Raw genomic sequence first — 27,642 nt, forward strand, 5'->3', positions numbered from 1 at the left:
GTATCCTGAAGTAGAGGAACAGAGGTAAGAAATCCAGACTGAGATATTGTTCATGTGACTGGACAGTGAATGTAAGGGAGTACTGTGAGTAGGCATGCTTTGTTAATGTTTTTTTTTCTTAGATGTATAAGACTTGTAATAGCATGAGCGATATTTGTGCTTATAGAAAGGAGTTGGTGTGAAATTGAGTTTAGAGCTGTAGATACGCAAGAGTAAATGCTATGATTATGTACAAAGAATGGAAGGAACTAAATTAGATTAGAAATAAGGAGACAACCGCCCCTATATTGTAAATTTGTTGAATGACATCCTAAAGTTACGTGAAAGCTATGTACGTAACCATTAAGTGTATGTTAAGCTGATGCAGTATAGCTTGTCAAGAGATGTAGTTTCCTCCTCATGAACGTATTACTTGTAACCTCTTACTAGTTAGCAATAAACTTGTTTTATTTGATTAATAACTTTGACTGATCTTTTTCCATTGCACTGTCTCAATATAATTGTGAACCTGTATAATAATCGACAGAGAATCGCCACGACATGCTGCATGAGTAGATGTAATTTAGCTGTACTTTTGCCTGTGTTCCCCCCTCCTAAAAATATAATTATGCTTTTCTTCCAATATAATTTTATTAAGAAAATAAACCAGTAATTATAAACACAAAAATTAAAACTGGCACAATCTAATTAAATACTACAGTACTTTTCTAAGTTTAATTCACTGCTCACAATTATGGTATTACAGTAGTGTAATTAAATACTTGATCATTTTACATAATAAGCCTGGCTGGCCAAATGGTTAGTGTATCTACTCTCCAGCCAAAAGGCTGCCGATTCAAATCCTGCTGTGGGCATGGATGTTTGTGGTCGTCTGTGGAAATACTAGTGGTGGTGGTGGTGGTCGGCGGTACATGCCGTTGGTGTAATTGCGGTCAGTTGGTGGATTGAGTGGCAGAGACAGAGTTGTAGGTGCCCTCCCTCGATGAGTCTTTGGATTCTCCAGAGGTGTCAAATAATAATAATAATAAAAATGATTTTTAATACTGTTATTTAAAAAATACAATTATCTTGCAAAGATAGATGAGACCAGATTGTGAAAAGTAAGTCTGGCTCCACAGCAAGTGCCACCTACTGTTTTTTCTTTCCTGTGAATTTTATTATTTGTTTTCCTATTGAATTATTGTTTTATGGATAATTTATATAAGTTCATCCTTCATTATGAACAATAAGCAAAACAAAACACAAACTGAGCTGTGATGTGGTATACATAAACCCACATTAAAGGAAAGTATATTTCTGTATAATTATATGGAATGTATAGTGAGAATTAAAGAATCTATTACAGTTGACCCTTGAACAACACAGGGGTCAGAGGCGTCTATCATCCCCCCCACGTTGTTCAGAAATCGACATATAACTTTTGACTTCTCAAAAACTTAACTACTAATAGCCTACTGTTGACCGGAAGCCTTACTGATAACATAAACAGTTCATTATCACATATTTTGTATGGTATGTATGTAGTATTGTATACTATATTCTTATAATAATAGGCTAGAGAAAAGAAAATGTTATTAAAGAAAATCATAAGGAAGTGAAAATACATTTACAGTACTGTATTTATTGATACCGTAAGTTTATGTTGTCTGTTCACAAGATGAATCGTATGTCTGTCTTATATAATACAAAACATTGTAGATGTTACATGTATTACTAATACTAGACATCAAAAATGAAAAGATAATGTGAAAAAGAAATTCATATTTATTTACTGGTATAACAATTCATGCATCAATAATGAAGCAGCAGTAATATGGTTGCTTTACGGTAGTCTAGTGCAATCGATATGATTGCTTTGCAGAAGCCTAGTCTATACATTACTGAATGGTTATAAAATTTTTATTTTATGCAGTTATGCTTTAATACTGCATCTTTATGTTTGTTTACATTTCTGTTGACTACAAATGGCCATGTATGGTCATTTGTAGTCTAGAGAAGTATTATTGTAGAGTTGTAGTATTGTAAGTCTGGCTCCACAGCAAGTGCCCCCTACTTTCTTTTCTTTCCTGTGAATTTTATTATCCTCCATTAATTTTTTAAAATAAATTTTAACTTTTTATAATAGATTAGTGTATACTTTATGGTAGAAAATTATAAAATAGACTAGCATCTACATATATTTTATGCATTCATGACATACCTAACTTTTTCTTAATTTTTCGATATTTCTTGGCTATGAGGTTCGTTTGCGATTTTTTTTAAATTGTCGCAAATCGCATGCATGAACCCACAGAGTTCAAACCTGCTTTCTTCAAGGGTCAACTGTACTTTGTTTTGTCATCATAACATTCACTTGTTTAAATTTTAATAAAGTAGACTGATACCTTGGACAAGTAAATTTTTTTTATGCGGCTAGTAGATTGTATTTCAGATGTATTTCTGGAGCCTCAAGTATAGCAATAGGAAAACTTGTAGTGTGGCAACGCTTAGTGTTTTTTCTTCAAACGTATCCATAAAACATTTATGAATGGTGAAACAAGCACAGAGCTCATACCCATGATTTCATTTGGAGGTAAATTTTTTTGTGCTATAAGAAATATCCTGATTGCATTACAGATTGGAAAATTGAAGCAAAGTTAGGTGGGAACTGTTTATAATTAATACCATAGTAATAATTTTTAATATATGAAAAAGTTCTAGCCAGAAAAAGGTGTTGGGTAATAAGTGATTTTGTTAACTGTAGTAATTTGAGTTAGACAAGTACCTACTTTAGACCTTATGTTTCATACAGAATGTGATATCTGCAACTTGGTTCCAATTATTCAGGCTCAACATGATCAATATTCTAGGATTTGTAGATTAGTGGACATAGGTGAAAAATGTCTTACAATGGACAACACAAAGTTTTTTTGGGAGTGAGGAAACTTATGTGCCAGATAAGGTTAGAGATAAATGTTGGCACAAAAGAGAGATTTGTTCTTATTTAGTGATTATTCAGATATTATCAAAAGTAAAGAAAGATTATTTATTTTTATTTTAAGATTTGTGTTTTTGTAACACTGAAAGTGACTAAGTTGTCCACATCTCACTGAAGAATGACATGAAAATCATTGTTTAAAAAGCAAGGCTTCTAAAGGGAAATCAAATTAACTAAGAGGAATGGGTTATCCAGAAAAAACTATTGGATTCAGTTAGACTGCCAAAAAAGCATCCTATAAAAAGAAATACAAACACCCTTACTCTCTTTATTTTATAAATTTATTTAAGAAGAAAGCATGCAGACAATAAAGTCCTATTGCACATCAGTATTAGTGAAAAAATCTGAAACCCAATGACAAAGAGTGAAAGGTAAATCATAAGTAGTTTAGAGAGCAGGCTTCTGTGCCAAAGATGGTAAAATTCAATTAAAATGTCAAGAGTAACTGAACAGGTTTTCCAATCCTTTCCACTATATATATCAAGAAATGGGTGATGTAGGCTGTGAATTCTGCAATGTATCTAGAAATGGGGCAATCCAATAATGGCAGTTGCTATGTGACAGTCTTCTGCACAGTGAAGAAGTCAAGTGTTAATCAGTATTATTTAAGCAGCACTGAGGTGAGAGCAATGGATCAATAGTTTGATGACAAACTTTTATGTCTTTCAACCCAGGACAACTAGGACTACACAGGGATTGCAACTCCAGCATGTATCCAACGTATGATGGATAGCATAAAAGTGATATTCAAGCACCATGAAATACAGCAAACACTGTTAAAACAAAGTCACTTACTATAACAAACTACCGAAAAGTGGTTGTTGGTGGCTGGATAGTTAGCTATTCATCAGTACAGCAAACTATTTGCTATAAAAAAAAAAAAAAATAAATAAAAACCTATTTCTGTGGTCACAATGAGTGTGTTATAGTGAGAGTTGATGGGAATATGGATTATCTGCCAGGTTTTGCCCTGAGGTGAAGTCCGAGTAGTGGCATGTGATAGGCACTGTCAAGGCTACATTATGCAAAGGGAATTGTCACATCACATCTGAGAGTCTATTTCTTCTCATTGCATGTTACTATGTGTGACATGCAGTGAGACTAGTCTATCCTTTCATATAACTTTGAATTAAAAATTTCCAGAGCTTTGAAAAAAAAAAAAAAAAATAATAACCCACATCACTATATAATTTGTTCAAGATATGTATACAAATGCAAGCACTACAGTTAGAGGTGCAAATGGTAAATTGAACAAGAAAAATAGAAAAGTAGTACTGTGGTGAATGTTGCTTGCAGATGACATAGTCTAATTAATGAAAATAAGGAGAAATTGGAACACATGAAATGTGAATAAAACACTGGAGGAAAAGGGTTAAAAATTAGAAGAAGAAAACGACAATAATCTGGTCAAAGATATGGTCATCTATATTGCAAGGAGATGAGAAGACAGTTGAAGAGATTCAACAGCAAGTAACCACAGTGATAAATGGCCTATGGAATTGTACATATGAACAGTTGAAATAATGTGGTCTCTTCCAATTTTAAGGAATAGATGGAGAGACATGCAGTGAGACTAGTCTATCCTTTCATATAACTTTGAATTAAAAATTTCTAGACTTTGAAAAAAAAAATAACCCACATCACTAAATATATAAATAAAGAAGAGGAGATGATAGAAACATAAGTTAGTAAGGAAATCTTACTGTACAGAAACAAGTGAGATTTTGCAGCTTATGGATGATGGAGGTACCAGGGTCATCGCTGGACTATTTAGAATTATGAAAAATAACTCTAAATGCTGCCTCACACCACCACCCCATCAAAAAATAGGTTTAATAAAAACTTGAGAGATAGAGCTTACAATATTTCCAGCACAGAAGAAAAGTGGAATGAAGAATTACATTATTTAACACAGATCCTCAAAAAAAAAAAAAAAAAAAGGTTTTGAACCTAAGATAATCAAGAAAATCCTCAACACACCTCCTACAAGCATCTCACAAAAGCACAATTTCAAGAACAAAATCATGCTACCATACATCAAGAATGTTACAGACAAATTGGCCAAATTACTATACAAGCATAACATTAAAGTAGCTTTTCTTCTGCGAGAAAAAAAATCAAGATTTCTACATCCTCCAAAACCTCCACATTACTTTTAAAAAAACCAGATGTCTATAAAATTTATTGTTCCTGTCACATCTGTTCCGTAGGCCAGACGGGAAGATCAGGAGAAATTCGTATGAACAAACATCAAAAAGACGTGCAAAGCAAAAAAGGAGAGAACACAAATCAGGCTTAGCATCCCACACAACTTCCATCATAATGTACTTTGGCATAAAATGAACATGTCTTGTATTGAAAAAAACTGTTTCATAAGGAAATTTAAGGAAGCTGCAAATATGCTTAGAATCCCAATGCAATCAACAAAAACCAGGGCCTAATTCTACACCAAGTTTGGTCAGCATTCATAAAAAAAAATACGTAAGTCAGACATCGGCCAGAGCGAACGTGAACAACAGAATGTGACAACATCGGGCATTGTTCAAACACATCATGTATTAACATATGTATAGATTCTGCATTCGCATTTTTTAATTCGATGAACAGTTAGACGGCCATAACAACATCTAATGGACTATTTTGAGTAATTTCTCATTTCTTGTGTTTAAACTTTTAGTTACCATTAACTCCTGAAAATGTAAGTCAAACGACATACGAAACTTGTCGGAAAATTTGTTTGTTTATCTTTATTTATCTTGAACTCTTAAACCACAGAAACCTATATTTAGAGTTATGGCTGAAACAACTAAGACCATGAGGCCAGTATGTTAAAAGTGCATGTTCTTGTGGCTGGTTTGCCTGTTTTGTGGATGGAAAAAACCAAGTTTCTGAAAGGGGGGAATCCAGATACCTCTATATGACAATAGCAATAATAAAATTTGAAAACTGCAGCATGTGTTATAATAGACGACATCTGCAGAAAGAGAACTTGATCTACAACTATCAGAATTCAAGATAACGAAATTATTACAATTAATGATGAGTATTTTGCAGAATAACTTACCAAAAGTGGGAAAGTTTTAGACAGTCATAGTTGTGTTACATAATTTATTAACTGATAATCATTTCAGTGTCTTCTCCTTGAATCCTCCTATATTTAATATCATTATAACATGTGCTATAAAATTCAATTGTTATTCTATTTTCTTTTTAACTACGAGCAGTGAAAATTATCTCAAAACAAGAATGAAAATTAAGAAAATACTAAATGAAAAGACATCAAAATTTTCACTAGATGTTAGAGTTCACAGAGGATATCAAATAAGCAGTGACTACTTCCCTGTTAAAATAAAATTAAGATTACCACCTAAATGGCTACAAGTAACAAGAGAGAAAGAAAAATTGGAACATTTGTTTATAAAACTAGACTACTGAATGACACAAACGTACAATGGCTATATGAACAAAGAATTAACCAATATCTAGACAAAATAAAACAAAATGAAGAAATAGAAATAGAATGGCTTAATATAAAAACAATACTAAATGCAGCAGCAAATGAAAGACTAAAAAATTCAATAAAAGGAAAAACTGAAGATCTGGGATGATACAATGAAAGAAATAATCAAAAAGAAAAAAGAAGCCTATCACAAATGGTTAAGCAGTAAAAGATTAGAAGATGAAATAGAATATAAAAGAATAAGAGCCATAGCTAAAAGAGAAGTCAGAAAATGACACAGAGAATCATGGAACAAATTTGTTTCTAATTTAGAACATGATTTATATAAAATAAGACCCAATGTATATAAAATTTTGAAACACTTAAATGCAGATACCAAAGAAAAAGTAAAATTAAACACTGAATTGAAATTAGAGAAGAATTTCTAAATTACTACATTTAGAAATTCTTAGAACATTTAGAATATTTTAAAAAAGACAATTGGCAAACAATTAAAGAAAATGAAAAGGAAATAACTAAAGAAGAATTAGAAATCAGCCTGAAAGAAACAAGAAATGGAAAATCACCTAGAGAAGATAAACTAGGTTCAGCACTATATAAATATGCAGGAACTAGATTCAAAGAAAGACTCTTATTATTATTTTTAAATAAAATTTATTCAACTGGTATCCCCCCCGCACCAATAGAATGGAAAAAAGCAATTGTGATTCCTATTTTTAAAAAAGGTAATAGAGATGATCCTAAAAACTATAGAGGTATCAGTATACTAAATTCCTGTTACAAAATACATAGCAGAATCTTAAATAGCAAACTAATGAAATATTCCGAAAACTTTATTTTAGAAGTACAGAATGGATTTAGAAAAGGACGATCATGTACAGACCTGGCCTTTTGCCTAAAATTAATAATAGAGAAAAGAAGAGAATACAATTCAGAAACACATATTGCATTTATTGACTTTGAAAAACCATTTGACAAAGTTAAAAGAAACATATTATTTAACATATTAAAAGAAAGACAAATACCAAATAATATCCTAAAAGCTATCACAAGTATATATGAAAATATATCAAATTCAAATAAGATTAAATCACGAGCTATCGTATATGAGAGAGAGATAAACCAAGGGGTCTGACAGGGATGTCCCCTCTCAGCAACTATTTTTTAATATCTACTTAAATGAAATAATAATAAAATGGAATAAAAATTTACATCAAGGAATTAAACTTTCTTTTACAGTACTCTTAAACACTCTCCTCTTTGCCGACGACCAAATAATAATTACAAATTCTGAAAATAAACTACAAAAAGCTATTTTAGATCTAAATGAGATATCCAAAGATTATGGTATGATAATATCAACGGAAAAATCAAAAATTATGGCCTTTAAAGGACAAGATCCAGCAAAAACAAAAATAGTAATAGATAACAAGATCTTAGAACAGGTGAATTCATTTAATTACCTAGGATGTACGATCCCATATGAAAATGAAAAAGATATAAACGTAAAAATTGCAAATATTTAAAAATAACAGGTGAAATTAACTCTATATTTAAACCAAACCTAGTTCAAAAACAAACGAGACTAAAAGTATACAATACATTAGCCCTACCAGTCTTAATGTCATCATCATCAAATTCCTGCATGTACCCTCAAGGAGTGTACAGGATATGATAGTACTACATGAAAAAAATTACATCATTATTAATTTCCTATCTACAATTTTCCTCCAAATCAGTCTGTTACTTGTCAACACTCCAATATTATCAGATCTTATATTTCTATCGTCTAAAGCACTTTGTACCGTATCAATCCACCTATATCTTGGTCTTCCTCTCGGTCGTTTTCCTGCCAACCTGGCAGAGAACACTTGTTTTGCTAATCTTTCCTCGCCCATTCTGTTTAAGTGACCATACCACCTGAGATTAGCTCTGCTAATGCATTCCTGGATGCTGACAATGTCAAGTTCTTTCTTAATATCCTCGTTTTTAATATGATACAGCCATTGATGCCATCTGTTCATGCCTATAATCTTTCTCAGGACTCTCATATCTGAAGTCTCTAGTCTTTGGTCAAGTGTTTTACTTCTGACCCAGCTCTCAGATCCATAAGTTAAAACTGGTTTGAACACTGTCTTGTATACAGCTAATTTAGTGTTCTGACTAATTTCTCTCTTATATGGTGGGAAGTCAATTTATTCAATTGACTTCCCACCATACCAGCTTTGCTGATTCTGTTGTCTATTTCTATATTTAATTTACCATCTTCAGTAAAAATCGTGCCTAAATAGCTGAAATGTTTTACTTGTTCCACAGGTTCTCCATTCACAACACAGTTGACATTTTCAATGATTCTGCCTATTTTCATTGTCTTTGTCTTTTTATTGCAGTCTTAATGTATGGAGGCGAAATCTGGACAATAAAACAAAAAGACAAACAACGATTAACAACAGCAGAAATGAAGTTTATGAGAAAAACTGCAAAGTATACTCTATTTGATCACAAAAGAAATGAAGAAATTATGAAAGAATTAAACCAAGAACCAGTAACAGAAAAAATTAAAAAATATAAATATAAATGGATGGAACACGTTCAAAGAATGAAAACAGAAAGATTACCATAACAAGCCTTAAAGTACAAGCTATTAGGAAAAAGAAAACGAGGACATCTTCTTAAACGATTCAACAATGACTTCTAAGGTCGGAACAGGCCATGCTAGGCCTAAATCCTTGATATGCATGATGATGATGATGAAGAAGAATGGAATTTCTGTTCATAGTGAATATTTATTTCCAAATCTTCCTTCAGTATCTATATTTCACAATATTTGTTGAATATCTTGAATAACTTTGATAATTCTGTTTACTCTTTTCATTACATGAAGAAATACAAAAATTTATGCTTATGTTATTTTAAAATATACATGACTAGAAATATATACATACACGTTAGCACAAGAATAATGTTTAATTTGCCAAATATTTCGGTCTGAACATTACAGACCGTCTTCAGTGGCTACATAGGAATAGTTTTAAAAAAACAAAGAGGAATATGAACAATTGATCATTCATAAATGGAACGCGCCACGTGATGTCATATCGCTAAGTATTATAAGAGTAAACATTTTTTAAAAAACATAATTAAAGATATTAATTCAGAAATTCATATAATGATCTTAAATAACATTATACTGATAAAAAAAAATAAATTAATGTGTTATCCTGATTAAACTTTCCCAAATTTTTGATATAGATATACAGTCATTACGATTCAAGTTAGGCCGTTGAAGTAAGGTCTCTACACTTTCTTTAAATAAACGTTCAAATTTGTAGTTTCTAATCCATGCTAGGCAAATCCTGATTTCTCAGGTTTATTGTGTTGAATTGATGACTGATGCTCTTGAATTCTTTTTTCTATGGAAAGTCCAGTTTGTCCAAAGTAAGAAAGATTACAATTACAAGGAACTTGATACACACCAGGTAGAGACAAGATTGAGCGTTTATCTTTAGATGAAGGAAACTGGGTGGATAATTTCTTAATAGGTGTATAAGTGCTGTTAGATCATATTTCTTTAGAATTCTTCAAATTGGTTCTGAAATCCTGGAAATGTAGGGAATTTGAAATCGACGTATTGAATCTTGGTTATTCTGTGTTGGTTTGTAAGAATCGAAAAGACGTTGTGTACTCTTTTCGAAGAAGCCATTTAATTTCATGTGATGTTTGATAGTTGAAAGTTCCTTCTGGATGGGGCACTTAAGGGTCAAAGCTGTATAACTGAGAGAAAACCTCCACATAGCCTTTAAAGGAATGTGGAGAACCAACCAGGGCTTCTGACCAAATGACCAATCCTCACCTTCTCGTGGTGCACCCTGTTGGGTATCTACTTGGATACTGAACGAACGAGGATGGGCTGGCAATTTGGGATTTAGCCAACCAAATTGTATTCTTATTGGTTAAACCAAAATAAAAAATGATGGTACGACATGACAAAATTTCATGCCGGCTGGGGCGTTGCACAGTTAAACAAGGCCCCAGTTGTTTTTGCCAGGGAACTAAGGTGAACAGCGAAAAGTGAGCTACTGGAACAAATCTGAAAACAAACCCCAACTCAACATCACCAGAGTTAAAGATCGGTACTATCAACATAAGAAGCCTGAATGGCAAAGAAATAGAGCTAGCTGAGGAATTAGATAAGTACCAGATCGACATAATAGGGGTGACTGAAACAAAAAAGACAAAAACTGGTGAGATCTTTCTGAGCAATAAATACAAAATGTTATATTCAGGCAATGACAATCAAGGAAAAGAAGGAGTAGCCATAGTATTCAACAAAAAACACAAGGCTAATCTCCTTGAATGGCAGTCAGTCTCAAGTAGAGTAATGTGGGCAAATATCAGAATGGGGAACTGGACAATGAGACTTATTTGTGCCTATGGTCCCACAGAAGGTTCTACTAAGGTAGAAGTGGAGGAATTTTTTGAGGCTCTAGAAAAAGCAACTGACACAATGAAAAAGGAAAAGTTGGTCCTTGTTGGGGATCTAAATAGCAGAGCAGGAAATGATTGTGAGACATACAAAAATATTTTGGGAAATTTGGAGAAAACAGCAAAGCTAATAATAATGGCAAATACGTGTTGGATTTCTGCTCAGGACATGGAGTGGTTATTACTAACACCATGTTCCAACATAAAAAAGTGCACAAATTCACATGGAGAGAAGAAGCAAGGAATAAGAAAAGTTTCATTGACTATGTTAGTGTTGATAGTGATGTTTTCTCCCTGGTGCAGGACATCAGAGTGTACAGAGGATTTGAAATTGGAAGTGATCACTATTTATTCTTGAGCAGGATAAAATTGAATTTCATATTGAAAAGAATAACATGTAAGAAAGTTTTAAAGTGAATAAAAGTTGAGCAGCTCTCAGATGTGAACTGTAGACTAAAATACACAAAGATTATTGAAGAAAAAATGAAAGAGTTTGAGAACAGGAATCAAACCTTGGAGATTCAGTGGCAAACTCTGAAGAAAACATTGATCGATTCTGCCAGAGAGGCATGTGGTGAGGTTGTCTGCAAGGATAAAAAAATCAGAACTCCCTGGTGCACATAGGGAGTTAAAGAGGCAGTGAAGGAAAAGAAGAAAGCATATCAAAACTTCCTGGCAAATAAGTCAGCTTCTGCTCTTAGAGAATACAGAGAGAAATGCAAGAATACTAAACACTCTGTAAAACTAGCTAAACAAAAGTCATGGGAGGACTTTGGCAAGAATATAGAAAATAAATATCAAGAAGGTGGTAAAATATTCTGGAGGTTATTGAAGAAGCTTAGGAATGGAGGAAAGAGTGCTGTAAAAGGAGTTAGAGATGATAAAGGTGACATGAAAACAGGAGAAAAAGATATCCTTGAAGTATGGAGTAATTAATTTGAAAAGCTGCTAAATGAAACAAGCAGTGATGACAGCACAGTGGTAAAAAACACTGACCAGGCAGTCAGGAATACATATCCATACTTGAAGTAAAAAAAGCCATCAAAGGCTTGAAATGTGGAAAGGTAGCAGGAGTAGATGATATTCGACCAGAAATGCTAAAGTATGGTGGTATAAGAGTCTTACAGTGGCTGCACTGCATAGTTCAGAAAGCCTGGACAGGGGGACAAATTCCCGATGATTCGAGTAGAGCTCTCATAGTACAGATATATAAAAAGGGAAATAAAACTGAATGTGAGAATTACAGAGGTATTTCCCTACTGAGTGTTCCTGGCAAGATCTATGCAAGTATACTTGAGAAACGGTTGAGAAGAATTGTGGAAGAAAAGCTTGGTGAAGAACAAGCTCGATTCAGGCGAAATAGAGGCTGTCAGGATCAGATCTTCACTTTACGACAAATAGTCGAGATAGCATGGGAATATAACAGAGATCTGTATTTAAGTTTTGTCGATTTGGAAAAGGCATATGACAAGGTGCCAAGAGAGAAGCTATTCAATATGCTGCAGTTATATGGTGTCAATGGGGCATTATATCAAGCAATACTTAGTCTTTATTTGAGTTGTAAGTCAGCAGTTAGAATTGAAGGAAGTACAGGAAGATGGTTTAATGTTAAATCTGGTGTGAGACAAGGATGTACATTATCCCCTCTGTTATTCATTATCTATATGGATCACATTATGAAGGAAAGTGGTATTAAACATGATATCAAAATTGGAGATGTTAATGTTAGCTCTTTGCTTTATGCGGATGATGTTATACTTCTAAATAAATCCGCTACAAGTCTGCAAGATTCTCTGACTAAATTGAATAGCTGTTGTAATAGATATGGTATGAAGGTCAGCAATAAAAAGACAAAGACAATGAAAATAGGCAGAATCATTGAAAATGTCAACTGTGTTGTGAATGGAGACCCTGTGGAACAAGTGAAACATTTCAGCTACTTAGGCACGGTTTTTACTGAAGATGGTAAATTAAATATAGAAATAGACAACAGAATCAGCAAAGCTGGTATGGTAGGAAGTCAATTGAATAAATTCATACGAATAAGAGAGAAATTAGTCAGAACACTAAATTAGCTGCATATAAGACAGTGTTCAAATCAATTTTAACTTATGGATCTGAGAGCTGGGTCAGAAGTAAGACAACTGGTCAAAGACTAGAGACCGCAGATATGAGAGTCCTATGAAAGATTATAGGTATGAACAGATGGCATCAATGGCAATATCATATTAAAAACGAGGATATTAGGAAAGAATTTGGCATTGTCAACATCCAGGAATGCATTAACAGAGCTAATCTCAAGTGGTATGGTCACTTAAACAGAATGGGTGAAGAAGGATTAGCATAACAAGTGTTCTCTGCCAGGTTGGCAGCAAAACGACCCAGAGGAAGACCAAGATATAAGTGGATTGATACAATAAAAAGTGCCTTAAAAGTTAGAAATATAAGACCTGATAATGTTGGAGTCTTGACAAGTAACAGACTGATTTGGAGGAAAATTGAAGATAAGAAGTTAGTAATGATGTAATTTTTTTCATGTAGTACTATCATATCCTGAACACCCCTTGAGGGTACATGGCAGGAATTTGATGATGATGATGAAGTTCCTTATGTAATAAATGAGAAGTTGAACAGTTAGTTTTTGCTTGTCGAATTAAACATTTTGTGACTCCTGTTTTTTGAGAAGGCTGATGAGCAGATTCTTTGAGAATATAATGACCTGTGAAAGTTGGTTTTCTGTAAACTGTTGTTGTAAGAATACCAGAAGGTGAACGGATGAGAAGGATGTCTAAAAAGGATAACTTGTTGTCTTTTTTCAATTTCCATTGTAAACTTTATACGAGGATGTAAGGAATTGATACCACTTAAAAAGGAAGGTAAGGAGTCTGTCATGAGCCCATATAGCAAAGATGTCGTCTATATATCTAACCCAAAACGATGGTTGAGGGAATATAGATGAGAACAGGACTTCTTCTAGATGTTCTAAATAAAAGTTTGAAAGCAGAAGAGAGTGGACTTCCCATGGCTGTTTTCAACCACTTGGTTGTAAAATTTAATTTGACATAAGAAATATCCAGAGTGCATTACGAAATCAAATAGTTTTATAATATCTTGTGGGAAGATGTCAGCTAGTAATTCCAAAGTCTCTTTGAAAGGTACATTCGTATATAAAGATTCTATATCAAAGGCAACCATAAGATCTGTAGGTTGTAAAGAGAAGTTTTTTAATTTATTTAAGAAATCAGAAGAGTTTTTCAAAAAAGAGCGTGAGTTGCCAATGTGTGACTTCAATAATTTAGATAGATATTTGGCTATGCGATAGGTAGGACAATTAATACAATCCACTATAGGGTGAAGAGGAATATCTGTCTTATGTATTTTTGGTAGACCATAAAACCTGGGAGGCCTTGCAAAATGAGTTTTTTTGTCTTTCAATAGTGTCTACATCTAAACTTATGACCTCATCTAGAAGAGAATTTAATTTCTTCAGTTGTCTGGATCGTAATTGAGTTCCTGATCTCGAAGTAAAAGGGAAAGTTTTCTTCTATAGTGTGAAGAGTCCATAATTACTGTCACTTTTCCCTTGTCAGCTTTGGTAATGATGAGGTGACTTGTTTCTTAAGGAATGTATAGTTTTTTTTTCAGGAGATATGTTCGAAGGAGGAAGCTTGGCTTTCAGTAGCGAAGAAGCAACTTCTAAATGGACAGCATTAGCTTTTTCACTTGATAGATGAATGAGGTTTCGTTCAAGATTAATTAGAAAATCTAGATATGGAATCTTTTTTGGGACAATAGAGAAATCACGTCCTTTTAAGAGGATGAGTGTTTCATTATCAGTTAAAGGCCAACTGGATATGTTGACAATCTAATTATCTGGAACTTGGAAAGGCTTGATTTGTTTAGAAACAAGAACATCATATTTGTGGTTTAGATGTTGATTCTGTTTTTTATAAGAACGTTGTAAAGAGTATTTAGCTACATCCAGAACTATGTTTGAAAGATGTGGTTCTAAGTTTGTGGAGATATAAATAAGGAGATCAGAAACTAGCTGAATGTTAATAGCCAGATTATGTTTAGCAGCTTTGAGTTGATTACGGTTTAAAGATAAACTGGTGTTCCTGTAAATATTAAGAATACAGATCTTATGGTTGCCTTTGATATAGAATCTTTATATACGAATGTAACTCTCAAAGATACTTTGGAATTACTAGCTGACATCTTCCCACAAGGTATTATAAAACTTGATTTTTTAATGCACTCTGAATATTTCTTATGTCAAAATAAATTTTAAAACCAAGTGCCATGAGAAGTCCACTCTCTGCAGCTCTTGCAAACTTTTATTTAGAACATCTAGAAGAAGTCCTGTTCTCATCTATATTCCCTCAACCATCCTTTTGGGTTTGATATATAGACAACATCTTTGCTATATGGCCTCACGACAGAGACTCCTTACCTTCCTTTTTAAGCGGTATCAATTCCTTACATCCTCATATAAAGTTTACCATGGAAATTGAAAAAGACAACAAGTTATCCTTTTTAGACGTCCTTCTCATCCGTTCACCTTCTGGAATTCTTACAACAACAGTTTACAGAAAATCAACTTTCACAGGTCATTATATTCTCAAAGAATCTGCTCATCAGCCTTCTCAAAAAACAGGAGTCACAAAATGTGTAATCCGACAAGCAAAAACTAACTGTTCAACTTCTCATTTATTACAGAAGGAACTTTCAACTATCAAAGATCACATGAAACTAAATGGCTTCTCCGAAAAGAGTACACAAGATCTTTTCGATTCTTACAAACCAACACAGAACAACCAAGATTCAATACATCAAGTTCCAATCCCTTACGTTTCCAGGATTTCAGAACCAATTTCGAGAATTCTAAAGAAATATGATCTAACAGCCACTTATAAACCTATTAACAAATTATCCACCCAGTTTCCTTCATCTAAAGATAAACGCTCAATCTTGTCTCTACCTGGTGCGTATCAAGTTCCTTGTAATTGTAATCTTTCTTACTTTGCACAAACTGGACGTTCCATAGAAAAAAGAATTCAAGAGCATCAGTCATCAATTCAACACAACAAACCTGAGAAATCGGGATTAGCTCAATGGATTAGAAACAAACCACAACATCCTTTGGTCCAAGACTCTCCTCCTACACAGATGTCGCTACAAATTTGAACATTTATTTAAAGGAAGTGTGGAGGCCTTACTTCAACGTCCTAACTTGAATCGTAATGACTGTATATCTATATCAAAAATTTGGGAAAGTTTAATCAGGATAACACATTAATTTTTTTTTTATCAGTATAATGTTATTTAAGATCATCATATGAATTTCTGAATTAATATCTTTAATTATGTTTTTTAAAAAATGTTTACTCTTATAATACTTAGCGATATGACATCACGCGCCGCGTTCCATGTATGAATGATCAATTGTTCGTATTCCACTTTGTTTTTTTAAAACTCCTATGTAGCCACTGAAGATGGTCTGTAATATTCAGACCGAAATATTTGGCAAATTAAACATTATTCTTGTGCTAACGTGTATATATTTCTAATCATTATGTCACAAGTATCATTAAAAAATCAAAATACATGACTATTTATTTACTCACACTAGAATAATCATTCTAGTGTGAGTAAGATCATGAAAACTTGCTGACCTGATCAGAAATATAATTAGGGTATGCTATCTTTGCAGGAGGACCAGCAACCATTTCAAGACGAACATAGTCTTTCAAATCTTTCCACTGAATACATACTTCTCTACTTCCCAGTTTACCATCAGAAAATTTTATGCCACTAATTACAAACCCAGTTGCCTAGAAGAAAAACAAAAAAAAATCAAGGTGAATTAGGGTTAACAATCATATTTAGAAATATTAACTCAAAGTGTATGATTTCTTCAAAACATTTTAAGTAATTATAATGATAATACAAGGGGGTACCTAAAAATAACCAGAATCTGAACTTGGCACATGCATATTTCTAGTTACAGATGGTGCCATTGGGCATTGTGAGTGTGCAGTTTTCCACGCTAGTCTGGCAATCATCCAAGTGGCATCATCCTGTGTGAGCTGGTTCATTGTTCTGGTTGCTTTTTTTGTTAGCGTTTACAAACAAGTTTGGGTATTTTGTGATGATTGACCACAAGGAACAAAGAGTGTGAGTGAAACTGTGATTTCTTTTGAGTAAAACTGCAGCTGAAACTAGTTTTGCTTGGACCAGCCTTTAAGGATGATGATGATGATTAAGGTAAAACATAGGTCTATGAGTGGTTTTTTTTCCCATTTCAAAAATGGGGACACATCAGTTGAAGACAAATCATAATCTGGCCAACCTCTGACAAGCAGAAATGATGAAAACATCGAAAAAGTTTGCCAGGCAATCAATGAAGATCATCGAAAGACCATTGAGCAAGTTTCTGAAGAGACGAATTTGTGACAGCGAATTTTAACAGATTTGCAAATGAAATATGTGTCTGCTAAATTTGTGCCTTGTTTGTGCATAAAGGATATAAAAAAAAATAAATAAATAAATAAAAAAAAATAAAAAAAATGTCTGAATGTTTACTGCAATTTGAGGAAGGAAGTTCTCAATGAAATGAATGAAAATCTAAATGAAAAGTTCACAACTTTTGAAAGAACTTTCTTTCAAAAGTTGGGACTGGGAATGAGTCTTAGCACTACGGTTATGATCCAGAAACAAAACAAGCATCAAGTCAATGGAAACATGCAAATTAGCCGACACCCAAGAAGGCACGTCAAGTTTGATCAAACACTTTGAGAAGACTGTGTGATAGTGTGCGACGAAAACATCCAGAAATGTGGAGTAGTGGAGATTGGTTGCTGCACCACGACAATGCCCCGGCTTACGAGGCCTTGTCTGTCCAACGGTTCTTGGCAAAAACAACATTTTAGTTGTTCCCCACCCTCCCTACTTGTACAATCTCTCTCTCTCTCCATGTGACTTCTTTTTTATTCCCACAGATAAAGAAAATAATGAAAGGGCAGCAATTCGTTGATGTGGATACTGCACTGCAGTAAGCCTTCAGCTCTGTTCCTAGGACAGAGAAGGAGACTCAGTGAAATACTGTTGATTCTTGCAGGCAAGCCTAATAGTCAATTGTTCCTAGCCAGGCCATCCAAGACCATCTGTCATGCGAACAGGACTCCCTCTTTCCGGATGTCCATGGGTCACACTACACAACAAATATAGCAGAAGGGCATTTGAGCATGAGGGTGGTCTGGAGGATAAGAGAGTGAAGAATACAGAATGAAAGTGCAGAAAAGGAGAGGATAATGGCAAAAGAAGTTACTGGGACACAAACCATCGAAAGATCATCTAATATTGATGTTCAGGGATTGAATACCTCAGAAGACTTCAATATGTTCTAATCCTTATCCATCATTGAAAAATGTGATTGTCTCAGCCCTCAGTAATTTTTAATAGTAATTGAAAGGACATGACATGACATGAATGTTCATTTAGATATCACAACTGAATAATTATGGAGTGTGGGAGAATATGAATCAGAAACTGTTGTCAGCAGAGAGGAAAAATTTGTGGCCCCAAATTGTGCTTGATTCAGAAGAATTCAAAACCATCAAACAACAAAAGAAATAGAAATTATAGCTTTAAGCAAATCTCTGTCTTGAGGTGGACATCAGACATCCAGGCTTATTTGGAAGACCTCTTTGAAGAAAAAATCCTTGACATCATTGAAGACTATACACCATATTATACAGAGACCATATACCACATATAGGAAGGAAATTGTTGAAGAGACATGCAAACAGTGTATTCAATGTTTATTTAGGAATGATTCTCATATTGAGCCATATAAATTGAGATATCATAACTGAAACAGACAAAAAGTGAACCTTTTTGTCTGTTTAACTCTCTTTATAGAAAACATCCATGACTTGTCTCAACAAATGTGCAGCACTATTTAGTGAATTAACAAACTGATTCAACACTTTATTTATTTTTGTATTAATTGGTTATATTTATGTATTAATTATATTTTGTTTGAGCAGGTTTCCAATGAAAGATATCTGTTATTTATCTTGATACTTTTTCAAACTGGAATGCAGGGGACAACGAGTTTTCAATTCTTACTGTTGCTTGATTTCCTTAATATAAGTTCTTTATGAGGGCTATTAGATGGTTTGGTATTCCTCATTCTTGCATGATATCCCATCTCATGCAGTCAAAGGCCTTGGAGTAATCTATAATGCATAGATAAAGGCTTAAGTTGAATCATACACATTCTTTATTAGAACACAATCAGTATAACAGAACCATAAAGCAATATTTAGATTATTTTACTGGAAAGAAAATGGTCCCCTAAGCTAACCAGTTGTGAAATTCTTCTAATATGACGTTTTTTGGTCCCAATTAATTGTGGTAAGTAGGCACTCACTCTACTCAAGAAATCCTGTTCTAGAACCCCCCCCCCCCCAACAAACACACAACCTCCTTGTGTTAGTAGCCTGGTGTCACAAACTGGACTCTAGAATCTGATGAGTATTACCATTACAATTACCAAAAGGAAAACTGACATCTGCAGTATATTCCAGGAAAGAGTGCTGGTTACAAAAAACGCCAAGGATATTGCAGGATGATGAGGATCAACCCCATATTCTGGTGGGTAGATGGACTGTTTGTGCTAGGTCATTGCAGAGAACAAATATTTTTGCATTCCTACCAGCTTTGATCGATGAAATTGGAGAATGAAAGACAGTTTGAGTTATTAGCATAGAATTTTCCCAAGGAAAATGATCTCACTATTTGGGAATTTGGAGTGCTGAAAATCACACTTCAGAGAATAGTTGAGAGTTATCCAAGTGGTTATCATCGAAGTGTAAAAAAGTGATAAAGAGAACAAATGGATGTAACAAAATATAGCAAGGAAATTTTCTACCAGAGCAAATCAAACTGGGGGTGGGGTGGGGGTGTCAAGGTTTTAGCATTCTCTGACATTCGGTTGTCATTTCTGACAGAAGTAATTGTGTAAGGTACAGTTTGGAGACAGTTGAGGTGAATGGCAGTTATTGAGGTCTCCAACTGAAATTCAATGAGTAATAACAAGTTTGGTTTGGATGACTCTTAAGTGATCTCTCTCTCTCTCATATCTTCTCATGTCTGAGGACTCAAGAAGATCTTCTGATGATGCTTCTTTTATTGCTTGTTCTAGTTAAGTCCAGTGATTCTTGATGTTTGGTCAATCCACCTATTGGGGGTTTCCTCTTTTTCTTTTCCCACATGGTTTACCCTGGATAATTATTTTTTCCAGGCAGTTGCCTTCCCTTCAACATGTGTGTCCAAAATATTGCAGTATTCTCTTTTCAATTATGTTTATCAGTCTTGTGTGGATATTCAGTTTTTATAGGATACTTTTGTTTGTTCGCTTTTCTGTTCAAGACACGCTTAATAATCTCCAGCACCAGAGCTCAAATGCCTCAATTCTTCTTCTGTCATCTTTTGTCATTGTCCAAGACTCAGAAGCATAAAGAAATATCGAAAAAAAAACTAAGGTTTCTACAAGCTTAATTTTCATCTTTTTGGAGATGTGCCTGTCCTTCCAGATCTTAGTTAAATCAGTCATCGCTTTCTTAGCTAGTGCTATTTTTCTTCTTATCTCTTTTTTACATCCATCTTTTTTTTTTTATTATTATCACTCCAAGGTAGTTGAAATGGTCGACAATTTCAATTCCTTCTATATCTATCTCTTCTGCATTGTTTAAATCATTATTTTGGTTTTATCTTCATTTATTCGTACACCGTGGTTTAAGCTTTCCCATTCTAATTGATTTTGGATGAATTTTAATTCCTGTTCACTTGTTGCTATTATCAGTGTGTCACCTGAATATCGTAGATGACAATTAAAGTTTAGTGATTGTTCGGCCACCTAATTTAATGCCTCCATTCCACTTTTCTAGAGATCTTTTCATTATAGTTTCGCTGTAAAGATTGAATAGTAATGGAGAGTATGCATCCTTGTCTTGATCCTTTTTTCAAATTGGAATGCAGGGGACAATGAGTTTTCAATTCTTACTGTTGCTTTATTTCCTTGATATAAGTTCTTTATGAGGATTATTAGATGGTTTGGTATTCCTGATTCTTGCATGATATCCCATAAGATATCCCACCTCATGCAGTCAAAGGCCTTGGAGTAATCTATAAAGCATTGATAAATGCTTAAGTTGAATTCCCTTGCTTTTTCGATTGTTTGTCTGATGTTAGATATATGATCTCTAATCCGTCGATCTTTTCTGAATCCTGTTTGTTCTTTTGAGATCTGATGGTCTATAAAACTTCATAATCTGTGCTTAATAATGTGGAGTAAAATCTTGCTGGTATGTGAGGTATTTTTCACAATTGTTGTCATTGCCTTTTATGTAGATTGGGATAATGGTAGAACTAGTCCAGTTATTCGGCCATCTTCCAGATTTTGTTGCATAAATCATGTATCCAGTTGACTGCATTCTCTCCAAGGTTTTTCAGCATTTCAGCTGGTAGTGAATCAGGACCTGGGGCTTTCCTTAATTTTTTGATTGCTTGTTCTACTTCACTTTTGAGGATCTCCGGTTTCGTTTCCACGTTTTCCATAGCTCCTTCGTCTTCTTGTTGAATAGCTTGGTCCCTGTAAAGCTTGGCACAATACTCTTTCCATCTTCTGGCTATGTCATTAGTGTCATTTAAGATCTTCCCATTTTCCTCTGCAATTATATTAAGTTTTGGCTTGAATTTTTTGGTTATATCCTTAATCTTCTTGAATAAATCTGTTGTTTCATTAGAGTTGGAGTATCTTTCTATTTCTTTACAGATATTTTGGATATAGCTATTTTTATCTTTTTGACAAGATTTCTTAATAGCTTTATTCAGGTTCAGGTAATTTGGGTTTTGCCAATCTGTTGTTTTAATTTGTTTCCTTCTTTCAATTAGTTCTAGGGTTTCTTTTTTAATCCATGGACTACCATTCTTTTTTATTGGGATTTTTGGCTGCAGATTTTGCAATGGTTCATTTTAGGTGTGTGTCCAATATGATTCAATGCTTCCTGAGGTGTGCTTTTTTTGTTTCTTGAACTCTGATTCTATGTCCATTGTAAATTTGTTGTCCATTTGCAAAAAGTCATATCTTTTATTGCTGTTATTCTTGTTTTCTTTCAGATGGATATTTAAATTAGAGATTAATAATTGATGGTCTGATCCACAGTCTGCACCTGGCAGTATTTCGGTGTTATTAGTCAATTGGATTCTTACATCGATGACCCATGTATATAATCTCCTCTTGTGCTGTTTGTACATAGTGTTAGTGATTGCCAATTCCCTTTCAATGCAGAACTCCAATAGTTTTTCTCCTTGTTCATTTCTAATTCCCAGTCTGTATTTTCCACTGATTCCATTTAAGTGATCATCATGTGCACTGAAGTCTCCTAGAACTATTCGAATATCCTTTCTTGGTAGTGTATCCATAGTTTCATTTAGGTCTTCGTAGAAGTCCTCACTTACTTCATCTTCTGCATTTGATGTGGGTGCATAAACTTGTATCAGCGTTGTTAGAATTGTGTTGGTGTTTAATCTTACTGTTTTGTTGACGTCATTGTTCCACAGCCTAGTCAAATTTGGTCTTTGTTGCACATTCCTTTCCCCTCCATGCTTAGAGGTACCACCTTGGTGTGCCAGGCTGGTGGCTTCCCCTCTGTTATAAGTCTGCATCATCATGAAGACTTATGACAGAGGGTTGTACTCTCTTAGGTGATAGTGCACACCATTTCTATTGTAGTTAAGGTCACAAATGTTGGGTTAAAGTCATGAATGTTCATGAAGTGGATATAGAACTTTGTTTGTGTGTGTGTACACACACGCACGCACAAGTATTGTTAATGTTCTTGTCTTTATTGAATTTAAAAAAATTTTTTTTGGAATTTTGTTGTTGGCGATTGTTTTATGTAAACAATTTTTTGTAAAACTACATTAAAACTCTTATTATGTTGCCCTTTATTATTGTTGGGGAAGTATTAAAGAAAAGTGACATGCAATAAGCAATGAAAGAGTCAACGTACAACCACTCAAGGAGAAATCCAGCCTTATCTCATCATGATATTAATAGTTCCCCATGCATATGACCATATTCATACTCCCTCTAGGCAGAATATTATTGCTAAGTGGTTGAGAAGCCTCTTTATTCATTATTCTCATGTTTGTGTTTCAATATTCTATCAGCCAGTCTGGTTTTATGGTTGTACCCTCAAATGAGAGAAGAGGGGTCCCTACAATATATTTGGAATGTCTTTGGAAGGTGTCGCCTGCATCGCTTATGGGAGAGGGGTTGGGACCAATCATGGCCTCATGCCAGCAATAATAGGAAGGTGGTTGTGAGTAATGTTTCACTGGGAAGGAAAAGTCATCTACTCCCTAGATATATTTGAAATTTCCTACAATATACTGTAGATGTCAGTTTTTCCTCTTGGTAATTCAGACCAGAACCATATGCAACTTTGCTTTAGTGCTGAATACCTTTCACCAGTCCAGTGTTGTATCATCTTACAAAGAAATCCCAAGTGGTATGACCAACACTTGCATTGATAACCAAGGCAAAGTATTTCTGTCATGCCTCCACTAATCCTTTGTCAGAAAGAAATAGAAGAATCTTGAACACCTTAGACACCAACAAGTCATGCGGTCTATCTGATATTCATCTTATTGTGAATTGCTACCAGAATTTATGAATGGCTTGTTTGTAAAAATCTGACCAGGCAAATTTATAAGATATAGAAAAAAGAGAGTGCATAAATAAAGCTGAGATATCTACACAACAAGGCAGAAAACCTTTCTTTTTTTTTTTTAAGATTGCCTTTCATTTTACATAACAGCTACATATGTCAAATTGAGAAAGCTTCACAAATGATTCATTCATTCAAAGAGTGCAATAATAACCAGTAATAATGACAGTTTAATTTTTCAGATATGGGATATGAAAGGCAGTGTTAGCCAGATGATCAATGATGATACTCTCAATTGAAACTATATGTACAGTCTAACTGTTGTTTTTTACCAGAAGACTTCTATAATTACGGTGATTATACGTCCTTTATTTCACTGCTCTGTCCTTTTTATTTATTTATTTTTCTAAAATGGCCATTTCATCCTTTATTTTGTGAATTGAAATAGTAAACTGAATATTGATGCCAACATATTTAACGATGCAATTCATAAATTTTACCAAACCTTCATTGATTATTTGAATAACTGGGACATCTCTTTCATGAAAATGGAAGTATTTGAATGGGTCCTACTATGAGAAATCCCTCTGTGGACGAAGATCGAGGAAAGCGCTTGTTCATTTCCAGTTGATGGAATTTAAATATAAATGACGGTGAACTAGTTTGATGAAGTTTCGTGTATTAAAAGTTATGTCATCAATGAAAATATTGAAGAATGGCAACAAAATGATGAGTCCTGCCAACATAGATGGGTTGAAAATTTAAAATATTTCAAAGATAAACTCATATCTTTTAAAAACATTTTAAAAATCGTTAAATTTTGCTTATGCCTCCCTGGATCTAATGCCCCCACTGAACAAGTATTTTCATTAGTGAACAATATGTGGACCAGTGAAAAAAACCAATTAAAAATCAAAACATTGAAAGCATGCATTTATACCAAATGCAACTTTGACATGAATTGTATACAGTTGCTTTTAAATTTTTGAAAGTAATAATATGATTTGTTTAAAATGCTACATATATGCTTAAATTTTATAATAAATCAAATTTATTTTATAATTTATTTTATAATAAATTATGAAACAATTTCTGATTTGTCACTGTATCTATAATGTAAATATGGTCACTGTATCTATAATGTAAGTTTTTTTTTTAAATGTAGCTGATGCTCTATATATTTAACATCTTTTAAGTGTATTTTGCATAATTCTAATACTAAAACAAACCTGGCAAACTAATCAATGCAAATAAATTTATTTGCATGTTGATATACTGCATTATATCACAGAAGTCCACATATGCAGCTATTTTAATTGTTATTTTGTTCTACTTGATTGTAATTTTAGTGTGCATTGATTATATCTATGAAATTGTTTGAAAGTTTCACAATAAAAAATAAACAGATGTCTGGAGTAATTACTATGAGGGACTGTTAAACAAAACAAACAGCAACCGAACAGTATCAGAAAAAGTTATCAAAACCTGAAATATAGAGCTCTAGGTAAGAGCAAGCATACTTGAGAAGAAGCTTAAAAAAAATTTGGAAGAGAAATGTGGAGAAGAACAATCCGAGTTAAGGCCAAACAGAGGTTAAGATCAGATTTTCATTTTATAACACTAGTGGAGAAATAATGAGAATATAACAAGAATCTGTACATCTAGAAGAGGTATGACAAGATGCCCAGAGAAAAGCTTTTCAAAATAATATTATTATTAATATATTGTATTGTTTAATATCAATGCATGCTTCATTAATATGGTACGATTGTGTATATTGCCAAGAAGTGCTGGAAATGAACAATGTAATATGAAATTACATTTCTCAAATCATAAGATCAGCAACAAAACCAAAGTATGTAGTAAGTGGAGGATGAATGTATAAGAAAATGATTTCCAACAAACTATCTTTAAAGAAATATTGTAGTGGAAAAAAAAAAAAATTAGAGTATTATTAAATAAAACAAGTAAGCAACATTAAACAACCAATATTTAAATTGCATAAATTTTACTGCGAATATATATAAACAAACTATTCTAGATGGCATTCTCCGCTATCTCTAGTCACTAACTGACTAGGGAGTCAGTTTTCTACACATAAATATTTTTTAAGTTGGATAATGTGCTATTCATACTGGTTGTTTTGTACATTGATTGCACCAAGTTCAAGAGAAAATTGAAAATGTTTAGTACACAAGTTTGTTTTCCTATAAATTAAAAAAAAATCCCTCAATTTTGATTAAGTATTACCTGTCCTAATGCTTTCACCAGAGTTGTATAATCAAGTCCATCAGCAATTATTAACAAATCTGCCAGAGAATGAAAGGAGAGCTATATATAAAAAAATAAATTTTTATGTTAAGTAAGAAAACAAATAATATCAGATATTTCTGTTCTGAATATTTTAGTCACATATACAAATTTTCAATAATTATGTAACAAAATAAGTTTTTCATTTGTACTGCAGCTTACCACAGCTTTTTTTTTTATATTAGAATATGATTTGCATATTGTGATTTATTACTGATCACTTCATCGAGATCAAAAGATTCTCATGCGATGGGTTATAGCATTAAAAATTAAATATTACCTATGCTTGCACAGGATAAGAATTACACATACATACAAAAAAAAAAAAAAAAAAAAAAGCAAATAATACAAATAATACAAGACTAGTAATGGAATGTCACAATTCATAAAAGCCAGATTCAACATCAGGAATAAAGGTGTCAGTTAGTTCAACTTAGCCAAAAATTATCAGCATTACTGAGATGGTTGATGGAGGATGATACAGTTATAGAGATACAGTGCAAGTGGGAGGGGGGGATGGTATTTACATGGAGGGGAATAGAAGAAAAGGATAGTAATAGAAATAGAAGACAATGCATTTAGAGCATTGTCTGTTTTTCTCACCTATCTGGTGAGAAAAACAGAACAAAAAATATAGTTGGTTTCTAGTAGAGACAGGGTATACAAAGAAAAATATAAATGTCATCAGTCCAATAAGTACATAGCATAGAGTGGAAGAAATGGGAACATGAGAGTAGAAAATGGAAATATGGACCTACTTAAAGTTAATTTGTCAATAATCATGGTAGTCACTTTAGTTCTGAACGAGAAGAGTGATCATGAAGTATTGACTTATGACGCAACTAATTATGTTGAATTTTCTTAAATTTTCAGTTAAAGAAAATATATATGGAACCACAGAGCCAGAGATTTTGACAAACTTAGACATAGCATGACACAGTGCTATGGTATAAGAAACTGCAACAAAGGAGGAGGAATATCAATTATGCAAGGAAAATGTCAAGAGATGTTTCAAGGAAGCAGGTCATACTGCATACCCAGGCTTAGCTAGAAAAAGTAGGGAGTTAATAGCATCATTAAATAAGAGAGGGAGGGACAATCAGCATGCTTCATAATAAAAGCACAAGCAAGAAAGATCACTAGGATGGTAACAAAGGCAAAATCGGATTATGAAAAACAAAATAGTCAAGTAATGGAAAAGTTAATCCCAAAGAGTTCTTCTGATAAATGGCAAGTAAAAAAGAAGAATTATTATGGAAGGGTAACTTTAATGAATGTAGAGAGTCATGAAGTAACAAGAAAAAGAAGAAATATTTGAATTACAGTGTGATCACTTTGTGAGGGTGTATTGTCCAGGTCACAAGAATGCACTGAGAGTATGACAGGGATTAAAATGAAAACAGAGATACATAAACTGGAGGAGGCAGACAGGATATTATGAAACCTCAATGCAAATAAAGCCACCAGATTGGGTGGCATATAAGCACTGCATTAAAAAAAAAAAATAAATAAATAAATAAATAAAAAAAATTAAAAAAAACAGGTAGTGTACTGGCCAGACTGTTTATTTTAAGTCTTAGTCCTAGAAAAATCCCAAGAGAGTGGAAAGAGAGAAATTTAGTTGCATTACATATAGAAAGAGACTCACATAGTAAAGTAGGAAATTA

At 33.5% G+C, this 27,642-nt stretch overlaps 1 protein-coding gene across 2 annotated transcripts in view; it reads right to left on the bottom strand.

Moving 5' to 3' along the window:
- Positions 1-27,642, bottom strand: part of LOC150098746 (structural maintenance of chromosomes flexible hinge domain-containing protein 1-like) — a 733,568-nt gene that overhangs the window by 239,616 nt on the left and 466,310 nt on the right. For both annotated transcript variants that reach the window (XM_090405871.1, XM_090405872.1), the window contains exons 29-30: positions 25,916-25,996; positions 16,598-16,756 (exon numbers count right to left, since the gene is read on the bottom strand). In XM_090405871.1, coding sequence (XP_090261997.1) covers positions 16,598-16,756; positions 25,916-25,996 — 240 coding nt within the window. The remainder of the gene's footprint in view (positions 1-16,597; positions 16,757-25,915; positions 25,997-27,642) is intronic.

The sequence above is a fragment of the Typopeltis vanoorti genome, chromosome 15 (genome assembly GCF_054136105.1).
Source record: "Typopeltis vanoorti isolate ZY-2024b chromosome 15, IOZ_Tvanoo_1.0, whole genome shotgun sequence".
NCBI lineage: Eukaryota > Metazoa > Arthropoda > Arachnida > Uropygi > Thelyphonidae > Typopeltis > Typopeltis vanoorti.